This window comes from Numida meleagris, chromosome 14 (genome assembly GCF_002078875.1).
Source record: "Numida meleagris isolate 19003 breed g44 Domestic line chromosome 14, NumMel1.0, whole genome shotgun sequence".
NCBI classification, from domain to species: Eukaryota; Metazoa; Chordata; class Aves; order Galliformes; family Numididae; genus Numida; species Numida meleagris.
In genome coordinates, this window is record NC_034422.1 from 5,906,385 (window position 1) to 5,923,636 (window position 17,252).

Genomic DNA, 17,252 nt, shown 5'->3' on the forward strand with positions numbered 1-17,252 from the left:
TCTGCCTTAAATTCCAAACGCTGTTATTGTTGCTTTTGTGCTTTTTCTTCTCCTCCTCCTCCCAGAACTCGGGAATCGCTCCTGTGGATTGTGTCAGGGATCCCAGAATAGGGCGAATATGGACCAAAACGAAGGAGTTGGAGCTGTCTGTCCCCAAATTCAAGGTACCACCCCTGACTTTCAGATTTAGTGTTGTATTCTTGTTTACCCGGGAGTGCAGCCTGAGTTCCCAACAGTTTAATGAAGCGTTTAAATGACAGTCCCATTCCTATTAACATTATTATTTGGCAAACCGTTTCACAACGATCCTGCTCCGTAAAGACCACGAGCCATCGGTGCAGCTGCCTAACGAGGTGGCTGGGAGCTCTGAGCTGTGTCTGGGGGCTTCCCTTGGTTGGGGGGCAGAGTGGGGGGGGTCCTTCTGACAGCACTGCTCCTTACTCGGGGACAGAGCCATTTCAGTGCATGGCCGGGCTTTTCCTCAGAGGCCGCTTCCTTTCCCTAAAGTTTGCAGGAGGCTTTAACCCTCTCCCTCCCGTGCCTTCCCAATGCCCTTCTCTCTACTCTCTAACGATGCCTGTTATTTGTATCGCCTTCCCCCCCCTTGTGCCTGCTTCCAGATTGATGAGTTTTACGTGGGGCCAGTGCCTCCCAAGCAGGTCACCTTTGCCAAGCTGAATGACAACATCCGCGAAAACTTTTTAACGGACATGTGCAAGAAATACGGTGAAGTGGAAGAGGTGGAGATTCTCTACAACCCCAAGAACAAGAAGCACCTGGGCATCGCCAAAGTGATTTTTGCCACTGTCAAAGGCGCCAGGGAGGCTGTCCAGCACCTTCACAACACCTCTGTCATGGGCAACATCATCCACGTGGAGCTGGATACAAAAGGTGAGGGACTTGTTTTGGCCTCGTGTTGGCAGCTGGCAGCACCCGTGCTCTTCACCTGCTAAAGCACCCCCTGCTGCAACCCTGAGAGCTTGGGGTTATGAGTATGGAGGGAGCTGCTATACCCCTGCGTGTGTGTTGCGTTTTGGGCCCTTTGGAAGTCACGTGGAGCACAATGTGTTGTCTGTTGCTAGGAGACAGCCCTGTAATTTGCAAAATGCTGCCATCCTGCCCCATCCACAGGGTCCTGACTGTGCTCAGCCTCCTCTCGGGGCTGCCATCCCTTACTGCTCGGAGAGTTTGTATTTTTGGATGGACTTTGAGCTTGTGGTGCTTGAGGTGGGGATTCTCGCTGTGGGTGCTGGCTGCTGCGTGCCTGGCATTTCATTGATGCTTAGCAGCAAACTCCAGGCTGGCAGCACAAGCATGCCCAGCACTTGACAGCGTGAGTGTGCATGCAAGTGTGCGTGCGGGTGTGAGACTGTCTTAAAGCAGCAGGACCCCCATGTCCCAGCTAGCTCCCAGATTCGCCCCTGAGCTTGAGTAGTCCTATAAACCTTAGGAAGTGTGGAAACATTGCATCTTACTGCTTTCTCTCTTCCTTCCCTGTCAGTGAAGGACTTTGCTAAAATGTACCCGAATCTTAAACATTGTCTAAAGCTGAAGATATGTAGCAACCTCAATGTAAATCAGCTGTGGCTTCGACTTTTTCTGCATTGCAAACATGACATTTCTAGCTTAAAGCTGACTTGCTGCACCCTTTATCAGGAAGAGGACGATGTTAGCACCATTTTCTTAGAAAAGAGAAAAAAGAAGTGCATTGCTGATACACTTGTTCTGTATTAAAAGGCTTCAACGATTTAGTGTACAATCTGTACAGCAGTTGGCATGCCACACGTGGTAAGAGGGTATAGTAAGACCTTAATTGACATTACCGATCCCCAGCAGAAACAAAATCACAGTAGCAGCTCAGTGCTTTCTCTTGTAAGCTAACCTTGGCTTATATATGTATGCTTTGACATTCTATTATCATTAATATTTACAGGCAGGCTCTTTCTCCTGCTTACTTTGAAATTGAAAGGTAAATTATATTTAAAAAAAATTAACCACTTGTAGTTTTAGCAATGTAAGCTAAAGCAGGCTCGTAAGTAGTGGATGTCTTAACGACAGGCGTTTTTAAACATGCTGATTGTACTACATTCCTCCTGATTTTCCTCCATTCATAAACTACTCTGCAAGTCTTGAACAGACAGCTGTTCAAGAAAGTTAGCTGCACATCGGGAAAAGGACTTTTAGTGCTCCTCTTTCTTGGGAGAAAACATCAAAATCTTCATTTTAAATTGTATTTTTGTTTTTGCCATCTGGGTGCTTCTAATGTGTTTTTTTTTTTCCCCACAGTTGCATGTATATTCCGTTCTAAAAGAATACCATTGTAAAGGTTTTGTAATCTGAGAGAGTCCAGTGAAAGTATTATTCCTAAGGTAGTGTTAGCAGGTTTAGGTCATTCTTCATATGTATGTATGTGTATGTAAATTTGTAAAATAAATATTAGGAGCAAAAGTATTTTGTCTGTCTGGCCTGAGCACAGGCCTGGGAATCTGGAACTAATAACTCAAGTCCCTTATCTGAGGTGGACTGGTTTAAAGCAACTTCTCTGCCTCAGCATATCCTTCTGCAAAATGAACATAGTAATGGCCTGACCTTAGAGAAATAGCTAAGAGTCATCACACATTCATAAAGCTCTTTGAAAATGAAAGTATAAGTTTTACTGGGGATCCAAGAGGAAATATGAAACTTTCCAAAAATTATTTTATATTTATTTAAAAACCAGTTTTAAAGTAAAGGCAACAATTCTGTATCCACAATGCTGTGGTTTCCCAGGGGTGTGCAAGTGTTAATGATTCCAAGCATTTTAGGCCTTGTCTTGAAGAGATGGGTTTTTGTTATGACTTCAGTTGAACAGTTTATGTAATTGATAATGTGGCTCAAGGCTTTATGAAATGAAATCTGAGAATCAAATAACTTCATCTGCAGTGTTTATTCAAAATAAACCAGTCCTTTCCATGTGCAGAATCAGGCTATGGATGCTTTGCTTTTGAGTTGCACAGGGATTCTCAAGGAGCTGGAGTTTGCTCCTGCAGGACCTTTCCTTCAGAAATGTTGTCCTATGTTAGGGGAGATGCCTGAATTTATTCTCTGGGCTCAGGTGCTGGCCCTTCCATTTTTCTATGTGTTCTTTATCTTCCAGAGCAAAAGTCAGATAGTCTTGGGGTCTGGTTCTGCTCCTTTTGAAGTGGGTGACAAATTTCTTACAGACTGCAAAATAAGAAAGTTTGCATTACTAAACTACAATGTAATGAAAAATCTAATATTAACAAACCATGTCTTCTCTAGAATTCAGAGATTTAGGAATGAAGAGGTTATCAATAGCAAAATAGAAGGGGCATTTTGGTTCTCTAGTTTTTATTCTTTGGAAGATGCTATCGAACACACACCTTGAACTAAGGAAAATAAACATCAGTGTCTTTTTGGAAAAGAAGCGCTAATGGCTTTGTCCTCAGCATTCCCAGGCACGTTGTTTGCATTTGTAGCAGCCAGTTTCTGACAGCAAGGTGTGTTAGCAGAGCTTTCTGGAGCGGCTTTGGGTGTTGGCAGAGTTGTCCCTTTGGTCAGAGTTTCACTTCTTAAATCTGCAGACTATTTGCTTGGCACTTTGGAGAGGAGGGAAACTGCTGCTCTCCAGAGAGCGTGGTAAGGAGCAGAGCTGCCAAGCAGACTGAGAAGAGGAAAAAGGATTTGGGAAACCTCTTTGTCTTGGCTTGAGAAAGGAGTGTCTGACTTCACTTGGCCTTGCAGATTATTTAGAAATGATCCCTACAAACAAACCTCAGAGGTGTTGCTCTCTCCTCTGTTTCAGGGATGCAACAGGCTGGGAGTGCTAGCAAATGTAAGGAATGCGTATTCTTACATAGACCTTATTATTTTGGTTTATTAAACTCTTCTATTGTGGTTTGCGCAGGTGAAACCCGCATGCGATTCTACGAACTGCTCGTTAATGGTCTTTACACTCCTCAGACCCTTCCCGTAGGCACTGAACAGGATGCATCGCCAACTGTGAATGAAACCTTCCAGGTATGGTTTGCTTGGCTTTTGTTTAAGAGTAGTTTCTAAAAAATTCCAAACAAACACTTCGCTGAACTTAGCTTTTTAGGACTTTTAGTTTAGCTTCTTTTTTTTTTTTTTCTGTCCAGTCTTAGCTTCAGTGCATGTTACTAGTCCACATTTAAAACACACCTTGATCATATTGCCACAGAAGATGTAACTGCGAATGCAGTGCATGTACCTAATCTGTATGTCCACATTTGCATAGTGCGGTATGTGCTCTTTGTCTTTTTGAATGAAAAATATCTATAGAACCAACAGTATGTGCCCTATTAATGCTAGAAATTCCGGCAGTTAAGAGGATGATGGGATCAGGTCTGTCTCTGACATTATTCCCTTGAAGACAGGAGGAGTGATTTACAGTGGTACATTTGGCCTAGCATCTGCAGTATGTAATTCTTTGCCCATATATTCTTCTGCTGAAAGAGGGGAAACGTCAGATCTTGAGTAGTGGCATCAATTCACCAGAATCTAAATTAGTCATTGGTACCAATTTTTAAGAAAAGCAGTCAGCAAAATACATGAGGGCTCTGAGGGTTTTCTCAGTCCTTAGGGAACAAATCTCTAGATGGGTTTGTCTAGGTAACTGCCCCTCTACAAACCCCACTGGAATGAGGGGGGCAAAATGAAGCAAAGCCTGTTGGTGTGGGTTCCTCAGCCCCCTTATCTCATCTCGATGTCCTTTGGCTCTTATCGTAGCTTATAAACTCACTTCAAGGCATCAAGTTTTGAAAGAGGTTTTTGAAGCTTCTAAGTATAAACGTTTCCTCTCAACCTCTTTGTGCTCTTATGACTTCCTGGAATGACATAATTTCATTAATTCTGTAATCAAATGTTTTCAGGACAGATTAAGAGCTGTGAATTGAATATAAAAACCCCACTGATCTGAAAAATCCTAATGTCCGTGTGGTCATGGTCTTGACAAGGGGTCATGCTAGGAGCATAGCATCAGGTGAACATAGGAGCTCTGCATAAGTAAATGGATGAAACGCGTCAATGTAGCAGGCAGGTGAGAGCTCAGGGTGGTTTTAATGGCACTGGCGTGTGATAAGCAGATCATGGGAAGGGTCCCTTTACCTCCGTGTGTGTGGGAAAGCAGCAGCCACTCAGTGGTCTCACCAATGGGGCGTTGTGGTACACTGCTGGGGAGCTGGAGCTCAGCCCTGCCTCTTTCTACCAGGAGGACTCACTGTGAAGCTCTTGCTTTGCTTTATGGAAAATTGATTCTGGCGCTGATGTTTAGCAAGGCACTGTTATGACTCAGCAGTGTCTGTGAGGGAGTAGGGCTTCTCCTAGAAGCCCCCTGGATGTGCCTGTGAAGTCAATTGCAGAGTAATTACTTGGCTGCTCTGTAGAACTGTAGGGTTTCAGTTTTCAAACGCCGTATTCGGTAGCACTCTACCTGAGCATTGTCTTGGTGGAGGGGTTTAAAACCTATTTTTAGCAGCTGGGAACTTTCTCAGTCTTTTATACCTGTAGTCTTCTCCTTCACTGTTGCAGACAAACGTTTGGTAGCAAGGGTAGCGGTGTGCAGCTCCTTAACCAGCATAAGGCATGTTACCTTCAGCAGGCCTCCACTTTCACATATGAGCTTGGTATATGGGTTTGACTGCAGGTTTTCTGTTTGCTGATTTGGATGTTTGGATTTGTTCACAAAAAAGTTAATTTGATCATTTCACATCTCAGAAATGTTCTCAAACTTTCTCACAGTAGTGCAGAATTTTGTTATTTTCTTCTCTATTTGCAATTTAGACACGTCATATAAATAGAAATTTAAATTCTTTTAACTGAAATTGCTTATGCAAGTCTCCCGTTCACCTGATGCTCATGGGTATAGCTTATGAAGAGTACTATTTTATTGGCTTCCTTCTTCCTCCTCTTAGAGTTCCTCTCTTTGCTTGCCGTTTTCTTTTCAAATCAAGGGGAGTGGTTTGTAATGGATAATGGTTTGTGTTTTCAAGGATGCTTTAACTTATTTTTTTGTTGTGGAAATCAATGCAAACTCCCAGGTACTCCACAGAAAACCAGGTGAACCGGACAAATAGCATCTAAAAAGTGTGTGTTTAGGTGCTTTTCTCTTTTCTGTTTTTATAGTTGACGGATTCCCTGAAGCGCTTGAAGGACAGTAACCTTTCCTCTGCGGGATCATCTGTCACCCCGAACAGCAGCACACCGTTTTCCCACGACACAGCCTATTCCAGCTGTCGGCAGGACACCCCAAACTCGTTCAGTCAATTCACGCCGCAGTCCCAAGGAACGCCCCACACCCCACGGTTAGGGACGCCGTTTTCCCAGGATTCCACGTATTCCAGCCGGCAGACGACGCCAGTGTACCACTTTGGGCAGGACAGTGGGTACAAACACAGGAGACATGAAACAAAATTTACGGATGCTTACAACCGTCGACCAGGAGGACATCACTATGTTCATAATTCTCCTGGTGTTTTCCGCGGGACAGAGCATCAGTTCAGTACGTTCAAATCCCATCAGCAGGAGCCAGTTCAGTTCTCTCACACTCCTCCTCTGAGCCACTCGAGTTCTTCGAGTTACAAGTCTGCCTTCTCTCCTTACCAAGCACCAGCTGTATTCCCCCAGTCTGAGGAGCAGCCGTTTGCCCAAACTTCCAGGGAAGCAGAGTACCGAAGACCTGCACCGCCTCCCGCCGAGATGGTCGTAGAAAGCAGCGCCGCCACCAGCGCTGATTTTGCGCCAGTGAAGGAGAAACCAGAGGAACCTCCACCCTTGCCAGATTCAAACTCTGCTCCTGAGCCGAGCACAGCATCCTTCTCTCAAACCCCAGAGAGGAGTGAGACCCCCGGCACCCCCACCATGGAGTCTGAAATGCAGCATAACAGTTTAGACTCAAGGATTGAGATGCTCTTAAAAGAGCAGAGAACAAAGTTACCCTTTCTTAATGAGCACGACTCAGATAATGAGGTCCGAATGGAAGGTAGCCCTATCTCCTCTTCCTCCTCCCAGCTCTCTCCCATCCCAATGTACGGTTCAAACTCCCAGCCCGGTTACAGAGCTCAGACGCCTTCCTCGCGCCCTTCTAGCACGGGCCTGGAGGACATCAGCCCCACGCCATTACCTGACTCTGATGATGATGAGCCCATCCCTGGGACCGCTTCTCTGAGTCAGAATTCCAGGGGGACATCAGAGGCCAGCATGACTCCCATTGATCAGCTGAACAGGACCTCCAAAACTGAGACTTTGGAGGTGAAAGAAATGGTGCCTGGTGACCAGACTCCAACGTCAGAAAAGATGGACGAGGTAAGTGAGCTGGAATTGTGCTACAACACTTCAAACCCAGGCAGGGCACAGCTCTTTTTTCTGGTGTCATTCAGAGTGTTGGGTTCCTGGTGGCTTTTTCTTTTACTCAAAGCATCTCTCAAGCTAGATGTGACATAATGTTAAGTCTTGCTGTTCTCTAGGTTTTTTTGTTTGTTTGCCTGCTGTAATTCATAATTTCAGCAAAATGAGCCATGAAAGTTTGGCCACTGCTCATGCTGTGGATGTCCTGAGCACTTAAGCCACTGGAACAGTTAGTTGAGCACTTTCTGCCATTGCTCTGGTCCCTGAGTGTGGGTGTGTATGTATGCACACACTTGCTTAACGGGGCTTTCATGTTATGCTGAAGTATTGAATGTATACTTTGTTTGATAGCTCTCCAGCTATTTATGCCATCTGGTTTGAACAGAAGACAGTTGCTGGGTTTTAATACTCCCTTCGCTCAGTTCAGAGGGAGGTAACTGTCTTGTGGGGGATGTGCTCCAGTGAGTCTTCCAATAATAGAGCAAAGCTTGCTGCCTCTCCTGGGGCATTTGTGGCTGAAGGGACAGCAGAGCTTAACGGTGTGGAATGGTGCCAGCAGACAGAAATTACGTTGCATGGAGCGTCTGTTTGGGACCTCTGTTGCAACAAATGTGAGTATGGCTGCAATAGACGTGTTGAATCTATTCAGCTGTGTCAAGAAATGGTCGAAACAGAGATCTTTGCAAATAACAGACCCTTTTTCCCCAGCATTTATAGTAGAAATGGAAACAAATGAAACTGCTTGGTGTGCAAGAACTCTTCAGTAAGGAAACCTCTTCCATCCAGGAAGGCTTGTCTTGTGTAAACGTCCTGAGTGTGAGAGATCAGTTCCATTTACTCATGAAAGTTTCTGGTGTTCAGCTGGTGTAGTGGGTTTCTCTCCAGTGGTATGCAGTGGTGTACCCAGAAGTGGCTGCATTTCAGGGCAGGGGGAGCTGCTCCCATGGGTGCAAACTTTGCAGAGTGCTGATCTGGAGGGAAGGTGCTGCTGCATTTATGTAGTGCATGTCTCCATGTTAAATAGGAAAAAATTGTCACTGTTCTGTATGCTTTGCTGGTTTTGTTTTGTTTTTTTTAATATGTGCCTTTCCAAACCTGCCTGCCCTTGCATTGCCATTGAGTCTTTGAAAGAATTCAGTTACTTAAGGTCTCATTGATCTGGGCTGGCCCAGGCTCCTGGGCCAGGGAGGCTGATGGGACCTGAGGATGTGTTAATTAGCAACAAGATTTTGATTCCTTTAGCTCAGCCTGACAGGCTTAAGAGGGGATACCCTAATTTGGTAAAAAGGGAAAAATAAAATGAGGAAGGCATCCCTCCTCTCCTGGCTGTTCTGGGCATGTGTCTACTGTCTTTACTCTTGTGCAACAGAGTTGCAGCCAATTATAAGCCTGTTTGGGAAGATGGATGAATGCCAGTGTGGTATGTGGGGTCAGGCGCTCTGTAGCTGCAGTCAGCACGGGAGCACTGGTTGGATGTCACGTTTGCAGGTTGCGATGTGGGGCAGTGGCGTGCCGCCAGTAGAGCCCGTGTTAGGTCTTTGTCTCCCCTTAATGAGATGCTGGTGTCAGAAGTTCACGTCGGTGGCTCTGTGGTACAAAAGGATATGAACGCCTTGGTCCTCCGCAGAAGTCTCCGGGCAGGTCCTGCTGCCTTAATTGTCTCTTCCCCACTCCCAAAAAAGTTTGCTGTTTGCTGTCGGAGCTGTTTATTTAACCCTGCTCTTGGTTACAAATCACGCTAAGCCATTCTAGTGTGTTTGAAAAGTTGCCTGCGCCTTTCTTTTCTCCGTCTGATGCAAAACCATCTCCATGTGTTTTCACTTCCTTCCTCCGCCCTTCTTCTCCCCCCCCCCCCCCAAAGTCTTTTGCTTTAGAAAAAGGCTCTCCTGGCTTCCCTCTCTTTAGCCAAGGAGCAGAGCTGAACGGTGACTTAACATAGGCTGAAATTTGAGCTGCAGCTCTCCAACTGAGCTGGAGAGGGGCACTGAGCCTGTCTGAGGGCTGGAAGCTGAACCTCGGGCTCCAGCCCATTGTGATAGCACTGTTCAGCTCCCAGGCCTCCAAGCTGCTCCGCACAGTAGAGAGAAGGCAGGACCAAATGCTTCTAGCAACTGTGCGGTATGGGAAGGCGAGCAGAGATGAGACATGAGTGTGGGGAGGGCTCATTAAGTGTCATAAGGAAGCAATAAAGGGCACAGAGTTTGAACTTATTTGCTTCATATTTGGCTTTCCCTGAGGGTCTGAGCAGCCTCTGGGCTCCAGCTGGAAACATCGCAGCACTCCCAGGGACAACGTGAAGTGCAGGGAAGTTTTCTCTGAAACAATACCAGCTTTTGAGGGATGTGCTCCTGTTTCCCATAAAAAATTCAGGATTTTTGTCAATGACTACTAATAGAGTAATGCTTTTCCTGCAGGTGTCAAATTGTCAGGCAAGTTAAACACCCCAGACTTGCCTTGGGTATGGAAGGTACTGCCAAGGCTGGTGATGACTGATTTATCCTGCCAGATCCGAACGTTGGTTTTCTAGATCCAGTATGGTGCTGCGAAGCCTGAGACCTTGGCTGCCAGAGGGGAATGGCCAGGGGACAGGGCAGGGTGCGGGCAGTGCGAGGTAAGAGCAGATAAAGGCTTCCTGCACAGGCTGCACAACCTGCAAGCCAGCAGGACAAGCAGAGGGGGGTCTTCAATGAACCAGAAGATGGCAAGGAAGGAGAACAGTTGAGCCGTGCAGTTATTTTAATAAATTCAAGGATAGCAATGTGCAAACTTTCCTTCCTGCATTCCTGAAACCTAACAAGGAAAGGACTGTGATGATTTCCTTTTCGTAGGATCTTTCTGAGCTGTTTCAGAAGTGCAGAGGTTAAGTACGTACCGTTTCACGCTTTGACATCCCGTTGAGCCAGGTCGTGTTTTTGCTTGGCTCGTTACAGGAAGAGGCCCTGCCTGCACTCCGGGGATTATAACAAGTCACCGTGTTGTGTATTGATGATGCCTTTCATGTTGCAGCTGATGAAGGTGTTAGTTGGTGTGCATAGCCTGTGTGTAACAGGAAGACCATGTGATTGACAATTGCATTTTTCCAGATTGACGAGCACAAAAATGCTTTTGAATCAAGAATCAACAGACTTGTGTCTTCCTGGTGGTTTGGCTGAGCAACTGGGTACTGTGGTGGGAGGAGTGCCAAAGGTAATCCTGAAAATTAAGATCCTGAAATGCGAACGAAGTGCAAGCAGTCCTGCTGTGGAGTTCAGTGAACAATCTGGGGAAAAATCTGGGAGTCTCACAGTGCATGGCCCTGGAGATACCTGACAGCCGCTGCTGTCACTTGTGCTCTGCACTGGGCTGTTGTGATGTGCTCAGTGCCGTGCTGGGTGCTGAGGTGCCTCTTGCAGTGCAGCACTGACAGCTCTGTGCCAAGCTGGTGGCTCAGGCTTAGCCCCACCACGAGTGAACCCTGAGGTTACATCTGGGCGGAATTTGCACTTTGCATCCAATTATCTTTGAGTACTTGTGTGGTCGTGGTCAGAGCTGGAAGAAGTGTTTGTAGAGGGGTCACTTTGCCCCTCTGGAGCCTCAGCAGGATGCACTGCCATCCTCCTTAGGACGCTGCACTGTGTCTTGTGCCATGTCCCCAGCTATGGGTCAGTGGCTGGTGAATGATTCCCCTCCTCCATCAAGCTAAATTCAACCTCAAGTTGTCATGAGCATGTCAGAGAGAAAGCAATGCCCCAGTACATCAGGAGGAGCAGTGAGGATCCACAGCGGGAGCTGTGCCTGCAGGATGCATCCCCTCCAGGACCCTGCCTGCAGACGGAGCCTCTCTGCTCTCGCTTCATTTGTGGAATGCATTAAATGGGGCATCCTGAGGGGGAACCCAAAGGTGTCTGGCCAAGGGACGCTCCGGGGCTGAAAAGCACAGAAGTGATTTATTCAAGGTAAATGCGCGTTAAGGCTGAGAAGGTAGAGTCGTAGAGCCAGGAAATCTGATACCTTGGTTTCCACAGTAACTGTGCAAGAGCCCTTATGCCCATAAGTAGCTGTTATGTATGTATAATATATATGAGTACACCTGGGATCCAATTTACAGCTAGAGTGGGATTCATCATTTCTGGAGGGAGATGGGGGAAGTGGATGCAGCGGTAGTTCTGGATGGTTTTTTTTTTTTTTTTTTTTAATTGAAGAAAGGAGAAAAAGCTGAGAGCTGTAGTGTATGCCCAGGCTCATAAACACTTTTTCAAATTTTCCTGCCTCCTGAGCTCTTGCAAATGCAATCATTCCTGATGGAGCCTTTCTAATGGAAACTCAAAAAATAGGTGTATGTTGTGACTCTGAATTTCCAGAAAGGCAGCCAATGCCCAGGCAGCAGAGATTCTGGCGACCACTGTGCTTCTACATGAGAATGGTCTCAGCCATGCCCAACCTGTGAAATTAAAATGAGTGCAAGTGGCTCCAGCTGTGGGCTCAGCTCTGAGAGCATCTTACAGTGTTTAAGCCCGTTCAGAAGGAGTGGCAGCTCATAGATCCCTCAGAAAATGACTTAAATACAGCCCTGCACCAGATCCTGTTGGGACCTTGGAGATCTGCTCGGTGTTGTGCATTCTTCCAGAGCCAGGCAGGGAACACCACAGGCAGGGATCACTTCCTCACGCATCCCATTCATTTACCACAGGCAGCCTGCTGCCCCTTCAGAATTACACAAAGCAGGGGAGCTGTTTGCTGACTTGTGTCTGACTTTCAGCTTCTCATGTTTGGCTGCAGGTTGGTTCCTGGAGTGCTGAGCAGCCCAGTGTGGCAAGCAAGGAGTAAACAGACCAGGGGGGAGCACTTTTCAAAGCAGAGCCTTGTGGGATTCACTGGGTGTGCTGGTGATGTGCTCCCTTGTATTGGGGAAAGCCTAAATAGAGGAATGTTTAACTCTATGGTTTGCTTGGGTTTTGATACCCAGCCGCCTCAGGGGGAGGAGGGAATGTGTCTCTTGTTGGTAACGGAGCCAGAAATGGTGAAATGCTTTGAAGTGTAACTGAAAAATAGAAAGCAGGCTGTGGTTGGGAGGCTGAGTGCCTCTCTCACTCTCTGGTACCGGGCCAGGGCTTTGAGGCTTTTACATTTTGCATATCTCATAGAAGTGACATTACTGTCCCTTTTTTTATATCACTGTTGCTGGTTATACTCTCGCTACCAGCTCAGTTTTTCTTTGTTTTGCCACTGGTGACCTCCTGTACATTTTCAGTTCCAGATAGGCTGGGTACATATAATTGAATTGCTTGTTAATAGGTAAAGCATTGCTTACTGTGTGCTTCTGTAATGTGTAGATGTGCTGCTGCTCTGGAAGCTTGACTCAAATTGGAGTGTTTAACCACAGCACACAGTTGCCTTGGAACGGTGCATACAGGTCTGAGCTCTGCAACCCATTTCCAGCCAGAGATCCTCCTGGTGTCTCTGCTTCTGCTCCTCACAGAGTTATTCCGTTTCGTTTCAAACCCCAATTTCAGCTGTGACAGTGCTGAATGTTCAGATGCCATAAATGCAGGCTGTGGAACCTGATGCCGAGTGACACATTTTTCCTTCCAGCTTCCCCACCCCGTTGTCATTCTGCTCGCATTCTGCATCTGATGGCTGTGCAGAGTGACCGAGGGACCACGGACGAGGTGCTGGATGGCAAGGTGCATTGCAACACGTGCTGACACTGAGCAAATGTGCCAGTGCATTAGGTAATCAGCCGAAATATTGAGAAAATAATTGCTGGTAACATATTGTGCTGGCAGCCAGAACAGAGCCAATTCCTAGGGCTGGTTTTGAAGAAGATGGAGCAGCCGCTGCGCTATATGTGTGTGTCTAACACACAGCAGCACGCAGGCGAGCGCTTATTCAAATTTCTGCTCGCTATTGCCTTTCCTGGACACCCTAAATAGACCCTGCTCATCAGCAGAACGTTATTTTGCATATGCACCAATGTGGAGTCCCATGACTTCGCACCCTCTTCTATTAATTCCGATTTTCAGCTCGGGGTGCCTGCTGGCACCTAGTACAGATGGGGCAAAACTCAACTCGAAAGCGGTGGGTTTGTTAGAGCCCTGGTTTTAGTATGAAAGTGCAGTGCTCACTTTTGGAAATGCATACTCATCATGAGAAGGATTTCTCACCTTTTCCAGCTCCTAGCAAAAAGAAATGATTTAAAAATACAAAACTTAAAAATTGTTTTGATTTGCTTAGTGCTCAACTAAAGCAGAGGTGGTTTTGAAAGTAGTACAGACAGGCTGGTGAGGTCAAGGTGCATAACAAACGGAAGGTAGAAAATGGATCTGTAATGCCTCCCTGGCCTGGGGTCTGCTCGCTGCTCGGCATGTTGCAGGAGCAGCTCAAGCAAAGGAAGTTGTTGGTGGCTTGGGCTCCAGCAATTGCTCCTTGCACGGAGGGCAGTGGCACAGGGAGGAAGTGAAACTACTCTTTGAGCTCAAAGCTGGCAGCTGTGCCCATGGCTCAGAGGCTTCCTTACAACAGGGGCAAAGGGCTGTAGGAAAACCTCCAATTCCCACTCTTTGGCACTCCAGTATTTCATCCTAGGTGCTTTCTAGGGGCATTTGGACTTGCTGACTGCTCTGCACATGTGTGTTTTGTGGAGTTTGCACTTCTGTGGTACTGATAACCAGGTGCTAAGTGTGATTTATCTCACACCTTTGCCCGGTTCAGCCCTGTGTTGCCCAGCAGGTCTCCCCACAGTCATCAGTAGGCCAGAGAGGGAGTAGAAAGGCACTGGGAGCTGTGGGAAGGAAGAGGAGAAGCCAGGACACTCTTGCAGGGTCCAGTCCTTCTCTTTCCTCCTGGCCCACACCTTCCATCCTGCAGGGACTGTCCTCATGCTCACCACTGCCAAAATTCCCAACATCAGTGCTTGGAATGACCTTAGGGAGAGGAGGGCTGAGGATGGTGCTGGCTGATGTGAAGGATTTTGTTTGCCAGGGGTTGAAACAGGCCCTTGCTGGCTTGATCCAGGAATTAAGTGTCTGCTGCTTGCATGGGGACTCTGGAATGAGAGTCACAGTCCTACAGAGGTTTTCCAAAAAGAGTTGTGCTTCACAGCGTGTCACTTTGTGCTCATGCCCAAGCAGTGTGTCATCTTCCCACTATGCAGGATCTGTGTGCGTTGCATTGTGTCGAGGATGCTCTCTGTGCACGGCTCGCTGGAGCAGACAGCTTCTTTCCAGGCTTCCCTTCTTTCACGGGAGCTTGTTATTTCTGGTGCCTCTCATGTCCCAAGCAAAAAAATAGACTGAAGATGAGAGCAGTGAAACTAGTGGAAGGAGGAGCTGAGAGTCCATAATCTAGGCGCAGTGCTGGTACGTGGCTCTGGGGACAGTTTCCCAGTTGCAGCCCCTGCTGCCAAAAGATGGTATTTTGGTCAGCAGATGTGGGTGAGTTCCTGGTGCAGGTAATGGAGGGAATGTCTTTGAAAGAGGCTGATAAATGTGAGCAGTCATTATCGTGGTGCTCCAAGCATTTTACTATTGTCCAGAAAAAAAATCAATGGGAAAATATGAAAATCTGTAGTACTGCATACAATTATTCAAATGATGGTAAAACATAAAGGGCAATCTACCAGTTGAATATCTGCCGCAGAGATATGTATGAAAGGATGCATTTTGATAAGGGAATCTGAATGAATTTGTTCACCTGTTAATGCCGTGTCAGGTGGGATACAACTCCCAAGTTATATCAGCAGAGTGGTAGCAGTAGATGGTTTTGCAAACAGGAGATGCATGCTGGTCAGTGAGAGGTTGCAGGAGGATGCTGTGGGTCTCACTGGGGATGGAGACTTGGTGCTGAGGCAGCTTTTAAATGCCCTGGAGACCCTTTGAGTGACACCTTGGGTTCCTTCAGAGGAGCACAAAGGGCTGTGCTGGTGGGTTTAGGGCTTTTCTTTTCCAGGGTTGAATGCCATACAGTAGGCGCAGCCCCATGTGAGCTCTGGAAGGGTTTGTGTGGATGTGCTTTCAGTGTCCAAGAAGAGAAAACATGAGCTTTAGACACTACCACGCCATTTATAAAAAAAAAATAACGGGGCTGTGGGGTCCCTCCAGTCCCTCATCATCTGCCAGTCGGGACACCGTCCTGTGCAGGAGCTGCTGCTGGTCCCATCTGGCACAGCCATCTCACCCAGTTCCATACTCAGCCTTTGCAGTACCCTGTGGCAATGAGGTTCACAGCCGAATTTTGCTCTAGGTGAAAACTGTTTCCATGTGGTTTACTTTAAACCTCCTGCTTGCTAATAAGAAGACAGGTGGGGAAATCAGCATCGCTTACCTCCCTTTTTTTTTTTGTACGTTTTATGCCTGAACAAATGGCGGTGGGAATGCAGCGCAGCTGTGGGATGTTTCCACTCCAGTCATTTAGAACAGTTGCAGCTACACAATTTTATTTTGCATACGGTAGGGATAGTTCAATAGCAGAAGTTTGATATCTTCTGGAAGGCCATGAGAAATGTCATGTTCTGCACAGGATCCTGTTAAGGGATGAACTGGCAGTGCCAGCCCCAAGGGTTACGTTTCCCACGAGCAGTGGTGTGCAGGAAGAGTTCCTTCTGTAGCAGAGCTCTCCCCCGTAGAGTGGGCTTTGGGGAGGAGAATTTGAAGGTGTTGTGGCTGATTATTGCTTTAGGTTTTGTCTTAGAATAAGGATTTTTAATGTTTTAATGAATATATCACATACCTCAGCTGATGTGGTTGGTTCTGTCCTGCCTGGATGCATGTAGTTAAATCAGCGTGGCAAGAGAAGGGAAAAGCTGAGCAGGAAGTAAAGCGGTGAAAAACTCGAGATGACTCCAGAGAGATCATCTGTAAGAGAAGAGGAAGTGTTACCAAAGGGGAACTGCTTCTTATTGGCCTCACCCTTGCTTTTGAGGAAGGACGTCTCTTATGCAGCCTCTTCAGCCATTTGAAATAGGCTCCTTAGGTTGAAGCATCCCCTCCAGCGCAGCTGGGTTTTAATGCTGAGAAGGATTTGTTGGTCTGTGCTACAGTGCTCAGGAAAGGTGCTTATTAGCGTGTGGATCATCATTTGTGGCCACTATGAGCCCAGCTACAGCAGTTTGAAGAGAAGTTTGTCTCATGAGCTTCTTGAGGGAGAAGCCATGCCCATCGTTAGGGCTGCCCCTGGAGAAGGAAGGGCAAAAGTCTGGGTCTGAGAGCGAGAACAGGAGAGCGTTAAGGGATAGTGCTGGTGAATGATCTCACAAAAGCTCCTCATTTTTCTTCTGCCCACTGTCCTTCAAGGCCTCGGTTCCTTGGTTTCTGCTCTCCCTGCTGAGGAAAGTCCGTGTTGCACAGGCTGCCTGGTGAATGTCTAAGTCTTGCAAATAAATCTGCTCTTGTTGCTGACACTGGAAAGATGGAGAGCACCGAATGTGCTCTCAAAATGCTGCCTATCAGTAATACATGTGATTTCAGATTCTCTAGGATGTAGATGTAATGCATAAAAGGGAAATAATATCAAATTGGCCTACTTCTGCTGATTAGAACTTGTTTAAATACAATATGTGTACAAGCTATTCTTCAATAGACTGCTATCAGCTGGGAGGCTAGACTGCTTTCCAAGCTTATCTGCTTTCTTATCACTCTGTTGGTAGCAAGATCTGGACTCCTGGCTCCCTTTGACCTATGGTTTAAGTATGAGAGTGAACACAGGGGACAGCATATGAAAGCCTGCCCGGCGCTGAGCTGCAGGGTGTCTGTGTACTCTGCACACTTTTTTTACGCTTATAGGTGGACTCTCATCTAATGTTGCCAGTTGCCTTCTTTATCTCTGATTGTTAAGTACCTTCTGCTATCTAAAAATACTGGTGCATTTTTGCACTGCTTTGAAGAACAAAACAGAGCATTTCAGAATCATTT

The 17,252-nt window shown here is 46.7% G+C and overlaps 1 protein-coding gene across 1 annotated transcript in view; it reads left to right on the forward strand.

Moving 5' to 3' along the window:
* Window positions 1-17,252, forward strand: part of SETD1B (SET domain containing 1B) — a 46,389-nt gene that overhangs the window by 1,364 nt on the left and 27,773 nt on the right. The window contains exons 3-6 of the mRNA XM_021413274.1: window positions 66-164; window positions 621-891; window positions 3,908-4,020; window positions 6,145-7,323. Coding sequence (XP_021268949.1) covers window positions 66-164; window positions 621-891; window positions 3,908-4,020; window positions 6,145-7,323 — 1,662 coding nt within the window. The remainder of the gene's footprint in view (window positions 1-65; window positions 165-620; window positions 892-3,907; window positions 4,021-6,144; window positions 7,324-17,252) is intronic.